Genomic DNA, 12,337 nt, shown 5'->3' on the forward strand with positions numbered 1-12,337 from the left:
CAAAGCTATCTAAACAAAACAATACTGCAAATGTAGTCACAAAAACCAATCTTGTTTTAAACGGAATATTTCAAACCTATTTGATATCGTGCGGAATGCGAAATTTAAATTCAAACTATGGGATAGTCAAATTGCTGAAATCAGCGAAAGCTCTTTGCAATTTCTAACGATAAAACGTGATTTCATGCTTAAATAACGACTAAATAATCGAAACAATCAAACTGGAGCACTGTGAAGTTTTATCGCTATCAGAATTAAACAATTTTAACAACATAAGTGCTGATTTACATTTCAAAATTGTGGCTTCTAATCTTGAAAAAAGGTTTCATCCATAAAACCGTTTATAGCAACCGCAGTGTTGTATCTGCATCAGTTCCTCTTATGCTTTTACTATGTCTGCATTTACTCCTGTTGTTGCGATAAAAAAGAACAAAATATATTTAAATAAAATAAATATTCAATGAAGATTCTATGATATTAACATTTTCGTGTTGTTTATTTTCCTAGTGTCAATACTCGTTTTTCGATGTTTTGTTTGGCAGTTGCCTGTCTTCAGAAAATATCACTACCTTTGCCAGTATCATCTATGCCTTGAGTATATACCACATCATAACTGTCAGTCAGTCGTCTTCATCGTCCCTAAAAGAACGGTGTGGTGTTCGAGTTTCCGTGAAAAACAGCAGATTTGCAACCAGAAAAAAACTAATAACCGATCACAGGCACGTCTCGGGCGCCACTAGTTTATGTCGTCTTCTGAAAGAAGGCAATAGGTGTGTACTGGTGATATTTTGTTTGCCGTTTCAAGCCGATATAAGCTGTGCATCTCGAAGATTGCGAAGAAATAGTCAAGATTCATTGCCACTTTATTTGACACGAATCTGTGTTCATTTGATCGCATCGGATGCGGTGTGGAATGTGATTTTCGTAGCCCACCGCAGGTGCATTTCGTTTCCATCAAGCGATCGGATAGAAAAAAGTGCTGTACAGGTGTGGCAAGATCATCTGGCAGAAAGGTCGACTTTCCATAAAGTGCCGTTAAATCCGCGGGGGTAGAAGCAAAGAAAACGAAATTATTACTCATCGCCAATTCACCCAACCCAGAAGTGCGTTCCGTGCATCGCAGTGACAGAAAATCGAGAACGCATGAACCACCAACACCATTTTATTCCCTCCCGCTCACGATACGTAAAGTTTCAGGTTACCCGGTGCCTATTTTGACGTTTCGATGTTAGCTAGTCATTTTGATTACTGCATTCTGCTGAGGACTCTTGGAGTCTCAGACGCGTTTTCATTGCATTGCAGTTTTGTGTGTTGATTGATTGTGAAAAGTTTAGTTTTAGCTTTCAGTACGCCTGCCGTCACTCGTAGCATCGATTTGATTTTTCGTCCATTCTCGCCCTCTGCACTGCAGCAACTAGCGCTTGCTGTGTCAACGAAACGTTGCCGGCGCACGAAGAACGACGACGGAGCAGAAGAACCCCAGGAGTGAACAGGAACAGACAGGAACCATCCACAGCGACAGCGGCACACAATGGCAGACGTGGACGATGTGATAAGCGATCAGGACAAGATCCGGATCGCATCCGACTTCCTGATGCACGCACCGCCCGGCGAGTTCAACGAGGTGTTCAACGATGTGCGCGAACTGCTGAACGACGATCGGCTGCTGAAGGAAGGTGCCAGTGCCGCCTGCGCCCAGTACAACAAGGATCAGCTTACTCCAGTCATCCTCGAGAACTCGGAGTTGGCCGTGCTGATCACAGAGTTTAACGATCTCGGTAAGTGCACGCATGGTTTGGGGCACACGGAGAATGCACCGCCTGTCCGTCGACGAGAGCTTACATTCTTGCGGAAGGCTTGACCGATGCTATAAAATCAACCCACGGAACCGACGTCCGAATGCCGGGGGCGCCATGAATAGTTTTGAATGAAAATGTGCGATCCCCCCGATACATTACGTCGATGGTTGAAAGTATTTTTAGAAAACGTTGTCACAGCGGCTTTCCGCGCAGTAAGACGAATTGCCCCGCTGGTATCGCTGCTCCCACTGCAACGACCCGTCATCGGATTGTAGGAAGGAAAAAGGAACCCATAAAATCGAGATTTTGGGATCAACGGTTTGGGCCCGCACACGGGTGGTCGGAATGGTGAATTAAACACAGACAAGACCGTTCCTCCACTCCCGTCCCTCGGCCTCCGTACCGTTGTAATGGGGTTCCACTAGACCCCGAAAACACCGCCGCCACCCAACGGTATTGGTAACTGTTTTCTTTTTCGCCTACCCACCAAGACGCTTATCCGTTATCAGCGAACCGAAGGCGCTGGTTGCAAAAAACAGAAGAGTGCCATACCCCGATGGACCCCTCAACCTGATGAAGGATTTCCTTTCAAATCAATTTGTTGAGGCCCGCTAAATAAGGAAGTCGTCACGATTGGATGTAAAATTATATCCACCTGTGTGTTGGGGGTTTGAAAGGAGACAACTATTTGTTTCATGTCCTAGCATATCATATTCATATTGGCAGCCACTTAAACATGTTTTTAGCTGCCTTCCTATGCTTTATCAACCCGTTGGGTGACAATTGATAAGGGCACGGTTGGCACCGATAAGATATCGATCCATGTGCAAACTGTACTGATTTATTTCGCATCGAACGAACCAATGGAATAATAAGGAATTTTAGACCACGATCGAATCGATTAGAGATGAGCAGGAAAAAAGTAGATACGATTGTTTGTCTATAGGTGTGTCATTATGCGATAAAAATGGTAATATTAGAAATGTTTAAAAGAGAAGCCACTAGTCGCGCCATGGTTTTCATGATGCAAGTTTATCTTTGAATTTGAACAAATTGAACTCTGGATCGAACTGCACGGTTTAAAAACTTGCATTAGCAGGGTAAAAAATCTAAAATACCCCGAGAGTTAGTCTTTTGTTTACGAAATTACGCCTGTATAAAGTAAAATAGTTTTGAGCACAATTACCACAATCAGTTGTCGATCTGGAGAAAACTGAAACAATTCATCAACTATGTTCATTTGCTCACAACGTCATCTAACCTGTCCTCAAGTCTTCGTTCCATTACGCGATGTATGAATCATACGCATGGTCATGGTCCCAAACGACTACCTCATCCAGCCATAGATACGGGACGGTTGTTTTGGACCGGCATGAGCTCATTCATGTTCCCGCCGTCGCACGTAGTTTCACCTCGACTGCTGCTGACCCGACGGCTCTTCGGCCCTGCCTCCTATACGCTTCTCCATCCTTCATTTTTCTCTTCCCATCATGACCCATCTTCCCACCACATCATGCTGTAGGAAGAGAGATGATCTTCCACTCTTCGCATCCGGTATCTACATACGCTCATACGGGCGGAAGTCTGTCGCAAATCAGGTTTCCATTTTTCGATACTTTGCAACGATCGAAACACCACAGTTGTGTAAAGCCACAGTGTGTTATCAGTTGCTTCGCTGGTAGTGACGCTCTCTCCAAAATCTTACGCATGCATACGCGTGCTGTTCCGATAACACACACCACTCTTCGGTAGGATCGCCCGGGTCGTTCATGCTGGTCTTCGGTTCGGCCGATAACTCTCAGGCGTGTGGAAAAGTAAGATAACGGCAGCGCGCCAAGTATTGGAAGGAAACGGACAACGCCCTACAGGAAAGATGTTTGAGAAGCATATGTGTACGACCGGCACCGATAAAAGAAGGCATTTCTTCCGTTGATGAAGAATGTGGTGGGGTGTTGCTTGCTCCCACTACTTGCATGTTTCTAACGCTACCGTAGGGAATTTTATTTTTGCATCCTGGCACGTTGCCCAAAAGTCGGAGAAGAGCTAGACGTTGGCGTCCGTTGATCCTAAACGATGCCGCGAGCACTTTCACTTTCTTCAAACGCCCACAGTTGTATTATAAATTTTGATTCCCCCAGTCAATGGGTTCTTTTACACTTGTACACGTCAAGTGGTAAATATTATTTTGGAAAATTAAATGTTCAAATTTCCTCAATTCAGCGACGTTATCCCAAGTATGGCTACATTTGAAAAATACTCCATTTCACAAGGGTGTCCTTATTTTGGCTTTGAGAAAACTTGAAACTGATTATGACCAAGGCGGTCTTCGGCATATTATATTTTTGTGAGGCCTGTTATTTTTTCCCCCTCAATGTGTTTTGCAGCACAGTCATGTGCAACAATTTTAAAGTCGATTAACTGCCGCGCTCTGTCGAAGTTGCCTCCCACTTAGTTTCTTGGTTCGAGAAAGCCTAAGGCGAGCAAATTTGGCATTTTGATAAGTTTCGTTTAGTTGCGTTCCAGTTTCAAACGGACGGACACTGTGTGGACAAAACCACCCTCTAACGGCCATGTTACGGCACCTTACTCGTTGGGATGGCGGTACGATTTTTCCAAACACACCTTCCTTAAGTCAAGTTGCTCCTTATCAGCCAGCTTAGTGTTGGTAGGAATGCCCGACAGAGTGCCGACGGGACACTGAAAATGGCTGCAACTGAGCGTCCGGCTGACTCAGGCCACCGGACCATAAAAGGTAACAAAAGTATAGGAAAGCTCGAAGGCTGGTCACCACCATTGCAGCAGCGAGCCTCCTTTCGACGGCACCAAACCGTGTCACTTGTTTGGTAACGATCACGATTAGTGCATGATCTTTGCGGAACATCTCGAGCGTGTGCGGATTTGAATGGAGAGTTTCCTTTAGCAGCCAAACGAAGGACTTTAACTTTATCCCATTTAACTACAAGCAGGTTGTTTGCTTTTGATGCATTTATTTTTAGACAAAAAACACACGTAAAAAGTTCTAAATTATCTGTTTAAAATACATTCTAAATTATGTTAGGAAATCATAATAATCTTTTGTGACATCGTGGCAAAATAGGCCATCACCCCAAACGTCTATGCGCAACTTAAACAGACAGATCTTTTCCATTATTGAATATTCGAAACGATTTCTCAACTCAACATGAGGACATGTATTTTTGGTACAAGGATTAATTGCCGTACATTGCACGGGATTGATAAATCTAGCAAACCAAGGTCAAAACGATCGTGCAAGTTGAGCAATGATGACGCATCTGGCCGATCTTGGTGATTTTTCGGAACATCTCAAAAGTAAAATCCCCTTCCATTCCGTGTAGGTTTGCTCAAAACTGGTAGATCTCATTGGAAAATGGATCAGAAAAGTGTAATGCCGAAATGGGAGTTCAGTTAAATCTCATTAAAAAGCGGAAACAGTCGATCGTGTTGTTTTTTTTTCTTCTTCGTACTGGAAAACTACTTCATCACGCGTGGTTACGCAATACGAAATACGAACAACAACTGATTATTCTACATGGGTTGGCTGACGCAAAATCCGTGATTGTTTAGTGGCAATTAAAATCGAGCAAACATGAACGAAACCGTGCGGTTTGGTATGGGGTTTTTGCTTGGATGTTCGAATGTAGCCAAAACGTACGTGCTTGAAACTGAAATAGATAAATCTAACGATGAAACATAACCGCGTAATAGTCCTAGTCGGATAGCTTCATGTTTTTCGGTGGCGTAGAAGATAATTCACCTTTTCTTGCACACGTGTTTGCACGTGTTGATCCCAGGTACCGGTCCAGTTCTCGAAGCATATCAAATTACTTTTCGCCATGCAGGAGGAAATGGTCGTATGGACAAACATAAATGTATACCCTTGGTTGAAAGCGAAACTGGTGCAACGCATAGGATGCTTTATTTGAATTCCTTTTTTTAAATTAGATCGATCAATAAAAACAATACTTCCACGCAAAGCCGGAATGAGGGCACAATCCGCAGTCCGATCGATCCCCATTTGCCAGGGAAAGAGGTCCGTATCGGCCATGTGTGTGTCTTTCACAGATTAGTGCAGTGAAAAGAGTGAAAACCAACGGAACACCCGGCCACTTGTTTTGTCTTGAAACCCCCCTCCCTACCCTGTCTGACGCATTTTTGTCCCTTTCGACTGGTGGATAAGCAGTGAAAGTTTCCATGGTTTACGGCATACGTTACGCGAGAGGTGCGTGTTTTGGTCTCTATCGAGAGATGATCCAATGGCATGCCCGAGAAGTGGTTGGTAACATCTTGTGGAACATATAATTGGAGCAATGAAAATGCACCAAATCGGATTTGATGTAACACTAGTTAATGTTTTCATACCACTCATAACCGGCCCATAAAAGGAGAAATACGGAAAAAACAGAGCCTAGCAAACCAATTGTTAATTATAACTTATTGTTATACCAACTATTTTCTCTTGAAACCTGAGTGAACTAGTAGAAGCTCCAATAAGGCATCCACACTATTTTTTGTTTATTAGGACCGCGGGAAAAACATCAAAATTTCATCTGGAACACTGGTAAAGAGATATCCTTGTCTTTTAATAATGAAGCAGGAAGATTAATGTGAATAATAAACATAACTAAAATATCATTGCTCGAAAGTTAAGTCCCACAAATCAATTAATTGAAACAAACATTATTGTCAATAATCATTATGAAAGCGTAGTTTTATTTAATCATTCCTTTGAAATTATCAAGCTCATAAAAACCACCCCCGACTCGTGGAGGAGATAAGGGATTTTTTTTCTTACCAAACTCTAGTGTACCAAGCATGGAGTACAACTATTTTTATAGGCTTTCGGACACTTTGTTTGGTCGTATAATTTTATGCCACGCGTTCAACGAAAGCCAAACTACGTTAGAATGCGTGGTTATTTACACCTCGGCTGTTACATTTACTACAGCTTATAACTAATTAAAGTCTGCGAAAGCGAGGCGCTAGGTTCGTCCGGTCAAAGCCACACCTTCGCGGCACGCAAGGGTCGTGTTTGATATGACCGATGTGCGCTGTCCAGTCACTTCGCTTATCCGTTACGATGCGATTAGGTTTGGTTGCCCCGTGGGTCAATGAAACATTAAACGATTAAGTTGTGCGTCCGTGTGTTTGTTTTCCTTACGGCGACCTAGTAAGAAACTGTCTCGTCTGACGCTTCTGTTGAGCACACAGTCCATCCCCATTGTTAGGTTTAAGCACGCTTGAAACACTAGTTAGTGAACGATCATATTGTAAAGTATCGTATTACGCATTGTTGAAATAATCGCATTGCATTCTAAGGGCCTGGTAAGAGAAAGTTCATTGCATTCAAGGGGGAATTTTATTCTATATCGTCGGCAATGACCAACCAACTCTCGGTGCATAGCAAAGATGATTCATGGCCGGGGTACGCAGTAGCACGCGGATACTTTTCCTATTGGGGACAATCTTCTTAGGGCAATTGGTTACACAAATAGTAGTTCTTTGTTTCGTTTCAAATTAACACAATTACTCCGGACGTCTGCGTGCCTGATACATGTGAGAACGTGCTAAACAAACGTGGGGACCATTTTGAAAACATACTTGGGACATTGACCGTCCTCTGCGCCCGTACACTGATGGTGTTGTGGTGGATGAAACTATTTTAGGACGATATGGAGGCGAACAAGAAGAAATATTAAAACATCTAACGGTTTTCTCTTACCCTCCGGTAACAGGTGGCGGCCGCTTCTATGATCCACGCACCAAGCAGAGCTTCAAGTTCGACCACCTGCGCAAGGAGGCCACCGACCTGCAGAACCTCGATGGTGACCACACGTCGGAGCAGTGGCGCGCGATGCTGGACATCGAAACGCTCACCTACAGCGCCAACCATTACCGCAACGGGTCCTGCTCGGTGTACGGGCGGACGGTGAACGGGCAGATCACGCTGAACGTGTGCATCGAGGACCACCAGTTCCAGCCGAAGAACTTCTGGAACGGGCGGTGGCGCTCGGTCTGGTCGATCACGTTCCCGGCGACCGGCGGTGGTACGGCCGAGCTGAAGGGTTCGCTGAAGCTGCAGGTGCACTACTACGAGGACGGCAACGTGCAGCTCGTGTCGGCGAAGGACTGCCGCGAGTCGGTACCGATCACGAACGAGGCCAACACGGCGAAGGAGATCATCCGGCTGATCGAGGAGAGCGAGCACGACTACCAGACGGCAATATCGGAAAACTACCAGACGATGTCCGATACGACGTTCAAGGCGCTCCGGCGACAGCTACCCGTGACGCGGACGAAAATCGACTGGAGTAAGATAGTATCCTATAGCATCGGTAAGGAGCTGAAGACACAGTAGAGCGCGCGCGCCTAGGGAGAGGAACAAGCATTAGAAGGAGCGGGACATGGTGAGGTCATGGTGGAAAACGAGAGCAACAAATGAAATGCATCGCTGCAGCGTCCCTGAAACGGTAGGGACGACGGGGCTTGGAGAGCTAAGCAAAATCGGAGCAAAAAAGAAAAAAAGATCGTTAGGAAAAAAGCAGATGGAGGGGGGAGGGAAATGCGCGATTTAGTTTACTCCTTTTTCTTTTTGTTACTAGGTAGATGAGAACATGAAACAAGCTTACCGAGACACTACTAAACTTAGCCTAGTTGTGCGTTGGGATATCCTGCAACCTCCAATCACACATTAGATACGCGCGACAGTTATTTCCCCCTACTCTCCCTCCCGTGTGGGCTGAGAGAAGAACGAACAAACCAGGCCAATGCAAAAAGTATTCAAACATCCAGCAGAGACAAACGGACACACTTACATACCGCTAAATCTTTCGCCCGGGTAGGTAGTGAAATTGATTTGTTTTGTCCCGTGTCGGCTCAATCGAGCCGTGTCGAATAACAACCAAGGAAGGTCCTGTTGGACCTCCTTTTCAGCTTGTTTGTGTTTTCGTTTTGTTTCGTTTTTTTACAATCTTTCTCTTCACAAGGAGAACGACGGATGATGGAGGGTTAGGACTGAAAAAACCCGAAAAAGAGCATGGAATAAAGCAAAGCTAAACACGCAGAAACAGGCGAAATAATTTACAAATGTTGATCCCTTTTTTATGAGAGGAAAATCACAAGGAAAATCATTCTTATTGAGTATGCGCAATCGAAGGTAAACAAGCAAACAACCAGTACTAGCTTTGGTTGAAATCCCAATGCCAAACGAAGCGTGTTCTTCAGGGGGTTGCAATAACGAACGTACTCTTAACTGATTCCCTTCAACATGAGGGCACATCCCTACTTCCTGCCTCTGCGCGCTGGTATCTTTTGCTGTTTTCTCCAAAAGATACGACAAGGAGGAAGTGTGTAATAAAACCTACCCACACTCCTAATACGTGAATCGCTAGGCAACGTCCAAGACAGTGGTCGATGTCTTAAGATTTTGTTAAGAAGGCAATAAAGTAGGCGTCGATAAAGCAACCGAATACAGTGAGGGAACTGCTAGTAACAGTGTTAACGAAATTGATCGATCCTCGACGACACGTTCGCAAATAGTTGCGAGACTTAAGTGACGTATTCGTTTGCCGTATAATATGAAGCATGTCCGTTGGTGACATAGTAATTCTGTTTCCTCCATTGCCTCCAGCCGTTAGGAAGTTAATGCGCCCAAGTTAGTTTGTTTTAACGATGATGATCTTCAGCCACAAACAATGAACCCCTTTACCATCGGGGGACCTGCGTAACGGTATTCGTCTTAAGTCACGGTCGTAGAAAGTGATACAAAGGGAAAGTATGATTGCGCCAGACATGCACCAATGAAGGAAATTAAAAGTAAAGTCGCCAGCTCGAACCGTTGCCTTTTTCGGTTTCCACGCGGTTCCCAAAAAGGTTACAACTTTACCTTCGTTAAAGGACGAAGACAAATCACGCACATTCGCTTATTTGCAACGAGGTTTTCATGGCCACCGATCAGTCCTCTTTCCCTCTGTCTCACCTTCCTGTAATGTTTGGCCAGCACCGTACTTTATTATCTTGGTTTTGTGCAGTTTTTTTTTTTAACTTTTCTACCCATTTAATCCAATGTCAATTCGAAATAGCACGTGTTCTCTCTGATTTGCAATTTTTGTTACCCACTCGTCCAACTCTCTATTGCTCGCTTAAAAATACTACGTAAAACGATGACACAGAGGAGGTACAATGGCGCGAACGTGATCGCTCGCGACACGACTGAAGCTGAGAGTTTCCGATATCAGGTGTACTTTTGATGCATTTAGTAGAGACATTGCGTTTTTGGATAATGCTAGGCTGCCGGACGAAAGGGCAATTCTTTCGAAACAGAGAGTGAAAAGAAAAATATAACCAAGAAAAAACAAACAGGTTTAGTAAAGGGTACGCTACGATTGAAGCTTCGCTCCTTTATAAGTTTAAACCATGTCGATACCACCGTTAAGTGTGTTTGGTTAATTTTGCAAACAAAAAAAAAACTTGGAAGAAAACAAACTGTATTTCCTTTGCGCCTACTGAAGTGAAGCTTACGATAGAGATATGATTAAGTATGGGACATGTTTTTTTTTTGTTGGCCTACTTGTCCAACTGGTACCAGTTTGTTTTAATTTGGTGAGAACAACGCTATGGTTGTATGATATCGGATCATATTGACAAAGATGGAGGCCAAAATGCAAATAAAAGAAAAATCTAAACCAAGCATTAGTAGACTAGCGAAAAGAGGTTAACACTTTGAGATTGATATGAGTAAACACGTAGTGTGGTATAGTGGCAAGGAAAAGTGAAGGTAGAATTCAAACAGACAAAAAAGCTAAAGGTGGTCGACCAGCCAGGTGACGAATTGGAAACCGAATTAACAGAGAATTAGAAAACACAGACACGTGTGAAAAGCCTGCAAGACCATAGGAATAGGAAATAGGAAACAACGGAAACCCTCGAAGAAAAATAAGTATGACACTAAATCAAACAGCAAGAGCAAACACTAAGTAAGACCATATGCAAAGCACGACAAACGCTAAACAAGCACGTATATAGGGAAGTAACTTGTGCGCGCGCGCGACAAGATCGTCGGACATTAGATCGCGAATGCTGGAGGTTCGTAGTAAAAGTGAAAATTAATGAAATAACTGTATATTTAATTATTATTACAATAAAATATATAAAATTAAATAAAATTCATAAAAAACCTTTTCGATTACCAGTTCCTCTTTGACTATAAGTAGTGGTTGGATCGTTTAATATTTGCCAAATTTGTACATAAAATTCAATAATAAACTACAATATAAATTACATAAACCAATCCCTGCAAGGCGCATCAATTTGTTTAGAACTAGTACACTATACAAACGCCTTTATTTCTGCGTAGAATTATTATGCGTCACTTGCCGCCCTTATTAGAAGTCTTCGGTCGGGCTCATTTTGTAGCTCCAATTCGGCTCGTTTGATAGTCCACTGGTCATCAATCATTTCCGCCCAGAAGTAGTACTTCCCTCGGGTGTTGGATCCCTTTACCGGTATGGCGAAGCTGTCGATTTTCCCACCGCCAAACTTTTTCGTTTCTTCTCCCAGATCAAAGCTTAGGTCTTTGATTGGTTCACCGAGTAGCTTGATAGCACCTGGAAGAAAAAAAAATGGAACTTTTCTAGTAAGGCAATTCCGCTAAAACGATTAGGTGGGACTAGTTTAAGCAAGTCACCTGGATGAGACCGGAGTAGCTTGAGCGATTCCTTGTAGTATGGTTGCCTGCGTATCTTGTCCTCTAGTTTTACCTTCATTATCAGCGCCGCCGTAATGCCACCGACAGCAATATAGGTGGCCGTTTTCGCGAGAGTTTTCATAGATACCATCTCGAAGTGGAAATTTAAGAAAATAGCTAAAAAATGTACCGAACACTCAGAAAAGGGGCATTACGAAAAGTGCCGGTGTTTGACGTACCAGATGTTTTTGTTTATTCATTTGATTTGCTGTTAAATTGCACCGGGAGACAACCCGATGAAATTACTATGCCTTACTGTCTATTCGATGTTTTCCAGAAATTTGAATTTGTAATAAAAGACCATGATGCGAATGTTCACTAAAAAAGTTATGAGTAAACATAATAATGCACGCAAGTAGCCACGTTTTATTTCTAATCACAAGTTTATTTATATTTCCAGAGTCCTTGCAAAAAACATGTTTCTTTCCATTCCTTATCATTTTGAAGATGTTGAACAGGCATGTTTTTCCGGGGTTGTTTTCGTTTCTCATATACATAGCATGTTTATTTTCAATATATATATACTTTTCATAGAGTTTTGTTGTTGCCGTTTGTTTCGCTCTTCTTTCCGACCGAGGGTTTTGGTTCTCCGTCTCTTAAATGTTGTCCAATCGTGTTATTTTATAAACTTGAGTAACCGCGTGCGTTAATCTTCCATACGGAGGGCGTGCGATTTTTCCGTATAAAAAGAAGAAGGAAAAATAACTCCCCCAGTTGTATACTATCATATACCCATGAAGAACAACTATGCCACAATTTCGCTCCCGTTCGTAGT

At 43.2% G+C, this 12,337-nt stretch overlaps 2 protein-coding genes across 2 annotated transcripts; one reads left to right on the forward strand and one right to left on the reverse strand.

The window, feature by feature from the left end:
- The first annotated feature begins 631 nt into the window (after positions 1 to 631).
- On the forward strand, positions 632 to 8,900 carry LOC131261817 (F-actin-capping protein subunit alpha). Its single transcript, XM_058263651.1, has 3 exons — positions 632 to 770; positions 1,412 to 1,778; positions 7,553 to 8,900. Exons 2-3 carry the CDS (start codon positions 1,532 to 1,534, stop codon positions 8,173 to 8,175), a joined length of 870 nt encoding a protein of 289 aa, XP_058119634.1. The 5' UTR covers positions 632 to 770; positions 1,412 to 1,531; the 3' UTR covers positions 8,176 to 8,900.
- Positions 8,901 to 10,984: 2,084 nt separating this feature from the next.
- On the reverse strand, positions 10,985 to 11,725 carry LOC131261818 (uncharacterized). The gene is made up of 2 exons (XM_058263652.1): positions 11,503 to 11,725; positions 10,985 to 11,422 (listed from the first exon to the last, which is right to left on the reverse strand). Exons 1-2 carry the CDS (start codon positions 11,651 to 11,653, stop codon positions 11,178 to 11,180), a joined length of 396 nt encoding a protein of 131 aa, XP_058119635.1. The 5' UTR covers positions 11,654 to 11,725; the 3' UTR covers positions 10,985 to 11,177.
- Positions 11,726 to 12,337: the final 612 nt, after the last annotated feature.

This window comes from Anopheles coustani, chromosome 2, assembly GCF_943734705.1.
Source record: "Anopheles coustani chromosome 2, idAnoCousDA_361_x.2, whole genome shotgun sequence".
Taxonomy (NCBI): domain Eukaryota; kingdom Metazoa; phylum Arthropoda; class Insecta; order Diptera; family Culicidae; genus Anopheles; species Anopheles coustani.